Source organism: Cryptotermes secundus, unplaced genomic scaffold, assembly GCF_002891405.2.
Source record: "Cryptotermes secundus unplaced genomic scaffold, Csec_1.0 scaffold414, whole genome shotgun sequence".
Taxonomy (NCBI): domain Eukaryota; kingdom Metazoa; phylum Arthropoda; class Insecta; order Blattodea; family Kalotermitidae; genus Cryptotermes; species Cryptotermes secundus.
In genome coordinates this window covers 441,431-449,511 of record NW_019743151.1, presented here as the reverse complement: position 1 = coordinate 449,511, position 8,081 = coordinate 441,431, and the positions used below count along the sequence as shown (strand labels likewise).

Here is an 8,081-nt window from a genome sequence, read left to right as displayed (position 1 = left end):
AGTACCTGCTTTCTTAACGTACACCACAATCATTGGTCGAAGCGAGGTGGAGTTAATTCGTCCTACCGACCTTCGTGAAGATCTCACTCCGAAAGTTATAGTGATGAGAAATCTGGAACTCGTAGGGAGAGATCTACAAGCTATTTCACCTTCAGAGTGAGATAATTATGATGACTGAGAAATAGGCCCGAAAGAAAAAGAGAACTTTGTAGAATAAGGTAAGCCGGGACAGGCCATCGGCTGCAATGCAGTGCATTACAGTGAGCAGCTGAAGATGGCCAGTTAGGCCGAAACATGTAGTGTCCAATAAAAGGATACAAAGAAATAGTGAACGACATTGGACTTAGACGGCACAAAATATCCTCAGTCAGATCTATGCAGTGTAACCGGATGCTGGAATATAACATTATGAACATTACTAATAATTTGTATATGCATACAACAGAAAACTTTGGAGAAGAACAGCGGTACAGAAGGGACAAGACGAAACCCACTGAATCAAGACTCTTATTTTTCAGGGGACTTCATGCATATCAGAGCCACGTGTACACACTGATGGAAGCACCAGGACGTTTCTTTCATCAGAGATTATTAACAAACACTCTCGCTGTTTTTATTTGACAAGTGACTTGCAAAATAGGAACGTACGAAGTGCTTGAAACGTTTCTTCCACACACCAGGAACTTTCGCAAAAGCGACTTTGCTTGCGTTCTCGTTTTCGTATCTTTATATAAATAAAATTACAGGAAAGTGTTCATAGTAACCTATATTCAAATCAAAAAAAGAATACTGGAAACAGAAAAGTTTTGTGTTTGATTATCCTACTAGTGTCTACTCTGTACACGACCTGCTGATAAGAGAGTGCGCGCGCACAAGATGCTAGTAATATGATAATGAGGTAGGTGTCTCGTCAGTCGAGGCAGTATGCTTGCTCTTTGTCCGAGCGATTGGTTGGATGAAGAAAGCGACGAATTGCATGTGGCGGCAAGGTTTGGAAGAGGCAACTTGTAGGTGACCTTTGACCTGATGAATGAGCAACAGCAGGTGATGCTGTCTAGTGTTGTGGTGACTCCTGGGCAACTCCAGGGAGCGTCGGTCATCGTCCAGAATGCAGCGGCTGCGGTGCAAGGTAAGAGCGCAAGAATCAGTTGCTACATGGACCCTTTTAGTCCGTACGCGCAATAATTATGGCGTCCTGCGACACGACTTCTGTAACTTTGATGTCAACACCAGGACCAGCTATAAACCTTGCGACGAAACAGATATGATGCAATTGAACAAGACTTACTACTATCTTTTTAGGAAATTCCGTTATAAATCCCAGAGTTAAAATTATAATACGGTATTTATAAATCGTATTTTTAAAAACCAACAATACCATGTTTCCTGCAGTTTATTTATCATTGAGGCCCGTAATAATTTTAATTTTTAACTGCATAATAGGAACCCAATTCTTACACGTTCACATACGAGCTGTTTGATGTGGTACATGTGTGGACATGCGACAAATTTGTTCCTTGTCTAGCTAATTTTATTTGCTCTTACTTTCCCAGTTACTTGCTCTTTATAACACGAGAAATATCAGTTTCGGGATGTCGTGACCTCTCTCTTGCATCTGTAATAATCTCCCTTTCTGAGCTATAGAGGAATAAACAGCTGTGTGATTATCACATTCGTCCACAGACTCTGGAAATTATCAGACACACGTGGCGATGTGACGGTAGAAATACCGGTGCAGAATATTAATGTCAGGCCAGGAAAACTGCAAGTTATGTCAAACGAAAAATTTCGCCTGTTGCCTTCGAAATACGCTAAACGGTGTAAGTATTAAGAGACTCCACACGGCGCAGTACTGTTTGGATGAAAGTGGACAGGTGATGGGAGGGTAGTTGTTTAAACAAAAATGTAAAGGTTCTCCCACGGAGTACACTTATTTTTCTAGTGCTTTCGTTACGATTTTGTACACCGTATCGGCCTTGATGCTAATTTATTTCAGACATAAATCTATTGTCGCAGATCAAATCAAATTACAAGCATTACATGTGTTCCCAACAACCTCGCGGAGCGACTACTGAGATCTTTCCTTATGCATGACACGACTCGAAAATCGCTGAAGAGATTTTCGAGAAATTTGACACTAGAGAGTTTTACTAAAATTTCTTGAAATGTTCTGATTTTGGTTACAATCAGGCAGAAGTATCTTACAATTTACATAAAGACCAACGTGCATTGTTGCCAGTATGCCGATCACAAAATGTTAAATATTTACAGAAGCGAAAATATTTCGGACAGTTTCGTGGAGAAGAATACAACACAGGTTTTATGCTAGATACAGTGTTCCCGTAAATGTTACATTGTCTTACACAATTAAACTAATATTTTAAGGATATGTGTACATTTCCGAACTTGTATATTCAGCCACGAATAGTGGCTTTCGGAACACACGAGAAGATTACCAAAGTCTCTTAGTCTCAACAATACCTAAAAGAGCCGCCCTACCTCCGGAATTTATAATTCTCTTCTCTCTCTCTCTCTCTCTGGCTGTACAGCCCTTTGGACCTTGGCAGCTTTTTCAATTTCTTAATCCTATACACAATCGGTAGGACTCCTTGGACGGGGGATCAGCCCATCGCAAGGCCTCTGCCTACATCCACGACTCCAGTGTTCGAGCGGAGGAAGACGGTTCGTGGCTTAGACCGCGCGGCCACTGTGAATGGCATATTTATAATTCTACACTTATATAAATATACATTTAAATAAAATAGTATTTTATATAAGGTCACAAATACGCTGTTGAACGTAACTGAATAAATGATTAAAATATCGCAATAAATACTTAGGCATGGATGTTAACATGTTCGCGGAACAAGCCTCTTGAGGCTACACTTTTGCAGTCTTATTCTTCCTGCAGATAATCAATTATTCGCCATACGTCATTTATTTGTTTATTTGTAGCACATCTTGGGGCGATGTCAGTAGTTGTGACGGTGTAGCATCTAATGGTGGGATGATTAATGAATGATGAATTCGAAAGGATGTGGATGTCATGGTTCCTGGACTTGCGTGCGAGGACTGAAGAACACGATGGAAAACCCAAGAACAGCCGGCCTCTGCTTCTAGTCTTGAACCCGGGACCTACTGAATATGAATCAAGGATCCTGCTACTTGTCCTGTACATTCCTGTTAGGCCTACTCGTCAGATGGGAAAACATTTTACATATAATTTGCACTTCACAATGAAGTCCTCTCTTCATCTCATGAAACCGTGAAAGGCTACACAGCCAAATGTCCGACAGCACTGTGCGACTAATGATTTAAATGGAGTCTGTGTTCTGTGCCGCCGTAAGATTTATTTCCTGAGGAAATGAATGTAATTAGATTAGAGTTTTACGTAAAGTAAGTGTTTCGTTGGGCTTGTTCCAACCAACATTAAATGTTCCCAATAAGTTTCAGATAAGGTCATAATACTAAATTTATTCTCAATCTGTCTAGTATCTTCAGTGATAATACTCCAGGGCGGGCGGACGGACAGACCGGATCCCTTCGTTCAAATAACGGATACAATTATGACACACGGTGGCCTGTGTCAGGATTACTCTTTTATTCAATTAGGATTCGAAGGACTATTATGTAACAAGGACTGCACAGTGTTATCTCCCTCCGTATTTAGGTATGTGGGTCCTGAGATCACTCAAGATTGTGTGGATTCTAGAGTTTTAGTCGACTGAAATGCACTGTTAGATTCACAATTGTTTACAACTCCAATTTAACATTTCTGCTGAAAAGAAAGTCAATAGATTTCCTCCACTGATGCAACTGCCGGCACTGGAGTGTCACTACTGTGCTTACACGTCTCTTGTCAACTTTACAGTTCGTATCCTGCTTAGTACACAGCTCTTCCACCAAGAAGATCACTGTTCGAGGTGCTGTGTCCTTGTAAGAATACCATGGCACAAGTTTTCTTGCGGTTCTCACATTTCTGTATGACATAGGTATGAAAGTGACTTACATTAAAAATGATGAATATCATTTAATGAAATAGGAACGCGTTAATTTTGCACAGTTCATGATTATGATTATTATCTTTCTTATCGTTTCTGTTGCCGTCACAGAGTTGGCATTCCTATCTTGGCCCGAAAGCTGACTATCCTGTACAAGATGGCCTCTTTTGGTTTTCCTCAGTTGCTCTAGAAGAATGTTAGTAAGAACCTTAGAAAGCTGACTACCACTTCATTCCACGTGTTTTTCTTAACTCATTATTCAAAATCGCCCAGATTTTGAGGCGCCATAACATGTGCAGCTGAACTCTGTTATCAAGTAACTGAAGGAACAATCAGTAACTTCACCGAGCCGGTTAGCTTAGTGGAAACGCACTACATTTATACCCAGTCTGTATCTCGATCGGGTTCCTGGTTATCCTGACTGAGATGTTTCACAGTTTTCCTCAGACTCTTCATGCGCAAGGAGGGATAACGTCTTCCTTAGCCATAACTACCGCCTTATAAATTCTTAACTATCAGGTATTTAAGATAATCTCCATGTTTAATTCAACGCTATATGTTATGCAGAGTTGAAGCAGCTTCGTTAAGTAATCTACGAATCCATCAATCAATCATTAATCTCTCTTCATCATCTTGTTTTCTTTTTCTTTTCCTACACAATCATCTTGTGCTTTCTGATAAGAGCGGAAAGGTCCCAGCTGGGCAGTAGTTCACTGTGTACGTGGCGGCCAGCTCGCAGCCTAACCGGGGTTTCTAGAAGACATTTCTTCTGGTTACTTTGTTATGCCCTCTAGCGTCCATGGAAAAATATCTGAGGCTCTTTCAATCTTCTCAGTCATTGGAGAACGACACGTTCAACGTTCTAAAGATACAAAGGATATTTTGTTTCTTTCAAAAAATATCTATTTAATTAAGTAGCTAACTAACCAAATAACCAAGCAGCCAAGCAGACTACTTGTAGTTAAAACTCTGACATGTATTCGGGAGGTGTTCTCGGCAGAGAAACCAGATATACTGACAGGGTTTTCGCGGTTTTACCCTGTCCCCCTAGGCGAATGCTGTTACCGTACCCCGATTAGGAAATGACAGCATCCCTTCGAGTCCTTTGCAATTCACAGTTCATTAATCGTCTTATCATTGGAAGCTATGTGGTTTAAATAAAGATAGAATCGTAAAACAACCCACAAATTAACCGACTCACTGACTGAATCATTGACTGCTTGACAAACTCCATGATATGATAAGAATTCCTCGCTTCTTTGGAGCCAGAAAGTTGTTCACCGTATTCACAAAAGCGCAGCATTGAAATTTATCCTGAGCCAGATGAATCTAAACATTCTTCTTTAAGATCCGTGTTATTATTATCCTCCGTCTCAGTCCATGTATCCTTGCGGCTTGCGATCCAAAATTTCGATACGGCATCTCTCAAGCATCCTAATAACATCAGTGTAACAGTAAATATTATACCCCCTGTTATTTCGCCCCCTTCAGATCAACGTAGCTCCTTCAGTACTTGTTCGTAAGCACACTCAGTTTATATTCTTCCTTCCCAAATAAAGTGACAAGCAAAAACAAGAAGCTCCCTGAGTGGCGCAAAGAAGTTATTCGTTGTCACCTACTAGCCTTGATACGACAAGGATCACCTAGTTCGTCTACAACAGTTCGTCTATTGTTGCGTATGTATTCGTTGCATCGGTAACGTTTTTACCGAGCCGGTGCGTAGCAACGATAGGGGGAATAGAAATACAGACACAGACAGCATGGTGATCTCATAAGTCTACTTTTATTTTTTTTTCAGAATAAGGAAAGTAGGTTGATTAGAGTTTTGTAGTAAAGAAAGTAAAGGTATCCCTGTAACAGACCATGGAAATGTTTATGAAATGTTGAGGTTCCCACATTTTCTAGACAATCGGCTCATAGATGGCGGTAAGGTTGTCAGCCTTAAGCGCCACCCGCCCTTTACCCCCAAGGATATTCCTGGTACTCATTTCTATTAGAGGCTGAGTCGAACCCAGGGCCATAGTGCGGCTGGAAAAATGAGGTAAATTGAAACAAATTCCAATGACCTCATCAGAATTCGATCCCACGACCTTCCGGCTTGTAGCTTAGTGCTAGAGTTTTGTAGACTGTGTTTTAAACTTTCGGTGTTTTGTATACATCTAATTCTTTTTATTGCTAGTGGGGTGGGACTAAGTCCCTTGTACTGAGGCCACTTCTGGCCTGTTGTGCCAGCCCCAGATGATAGGTGAGGGTGATTGTGGAGCAATTGGTGGAATGAAGATTGGCAGGGAAAACCGAAGTACTCGGAGAAAACCTGCCCCAGGGCCACTTTGTCCACCACAAATCCCACTTGACCAGACCCCGGGATCGAACCCGGGCCACTGCGGTGGAAAGCCAGCGACTTGTTTACGTCTAAGTACAGTAACTTTACCTCTTACATTGCAACACAAAAGATCCTGAAGTGAGCCATAAGAAGCATCTCCATTTAATCTGCTCCCAATCTCATGAGAGTCCTTTCGTTCCTTCTGTCCATTCCGGTTTGGGTGCGGGTGTTTCCTGCAATGACCACAGCTCTTTCGTCACTGCACCTTCATCTTTTCTTATCTTGCCATCCTGTTGTCTTACAGGGTCTGTTTGCATGGCACTACATGTATGAAGATAATGGAGATAATAAAGGTATTATCGATTTCCCAAGTGAACTTAGTTCGAGTCAAGACGTTTGCAATAAACGTTAATATTGTCACGTACGAGTATGAGGGGTTCTCGACTGGATGATTGGATTTATTGGCACTTCTGTTACCATTACAACCAATTGCAACAGCTCACAATCAACGGCTGCCTAAGACTCGCTCTGTTCCTTACAGGACTCTTCCGCTGTGACTGACTTGGTTCTGCTTTACGAGTCGGTCACTTCTCCACTTCCGTTGGCCGCTGGTTAACACTGAACTTCTCACGAATTCTCTAACTCCCTTACGAATGCCGAATGAGTCAGGGTCAGTTTGCCTTGGCGACAACCACGTTGAGACCCGCGACCAGCAACTTTTTTTTAACTGAAGACTCACTTATGTATAATCCTCCACGAGAGGCTGGGTCGGTCGTTTAAAACTAATGCTGGTCTCGCCAGCGCAGTCATTCACAGGTCCGAGTCCCGCGGGACTCATTACCACATTTTACTCTCTCAGACTCGAGACTCCCCCAACCTGGAGGGCTAGGTCCCCGTATTTATATCCCCCAGGAACATGGTGGCCCAGTTATACCCCTAGGCATTGGGTTCCCTTTTCGTCGCTTCCTACGACTCGCAGGGCTACGATGGAGGTACTCTAACCCGCCTCCACACGGGGTTCTCTCCTGAACTGAACAAACTCCCAGGAGATCCAGATATAGACCACCACCTCGAACAGTTCGTGTTATTCTGTTTTCCGTTTACACGAAACGTGCTTACCAAACCGTTGTCCAGCAATGGATTATTCACTGTCTATTCGTTGCAGCGGTAACGAGTGTTATGCCAGCAATGGACTTACTCTGACTCCACTATTCTGGCTTTCAGGCGTCATGCCACAATTTTAACGCAGTTTATTAAAACAGTAGTACATTTGTTACCCCCTGTGAATTTTCGTTCTCTAAACGACAGTGTGAAGGATGTGAAGACGCTGACTGGGGCAGATATTGACTCTGACCACAACTTACTGGTTGCCAAGTTCCGAACCAGGTTGAAGAAAATTATAAGATTTCGAAAGCGCAGACCCAGATGGGATTTGGAGAATTTATATGCTCAAAGACAAAGCGTGCAGGAGACCCTAGAAGAGAAACTCGGTGCAATTGAAGGTGAAAGCGGAAATGCTGAAGCGCAGTGGAACAATATAAAAGAATGCATGTTAGATACTATCAGTGATTTGGACTAGCTCTTTCTAAGGGGCCCAACTGAGTAGGTTTATCCTTCCCTATCCACCTGAAGACGGAGACAGATCCAGTCTCCGAAACGTCGTGGTTTTTTGTCTTTCACATACCAGACGATGGGTGAAGTCCAAAATAAACCAAAAGAAGTACAGTATACACCATCGTCAGAATCCTTTCAAGTCT

At 42.2% G+C, this 8,081-nt stretch overlaps 1 protein-coding gene across 5 annotated transcripts in view; it reads left to right on the top strand.

Moving 5' to 3' along the window:
- The first annotated feature begins 945 nt into the window (after positions 1-945).
- Positions 946-8,081, top strand: part of LOC111873860 (hepatocyte nuclear factor 4-gamma) — a 156,697-nt gene continuing 149,561 nt past the window's right edge. For all 5 annotated transcript variants that reach the window (XM_023868897.2, XM_033755235.1, XM_033755232.1 and 2 more), the window contains exon 1: positions 946-1,129. In XM_023868897.2, the coding sequence (XP_023724665.1) occupies positions 1,027-1,129 (103 nt within the window). In that variant the 5' untranslated portion in view covers positions 946-1,026. The remainder of the gene's footprint in view (positions 1,130-8,081) is intronic.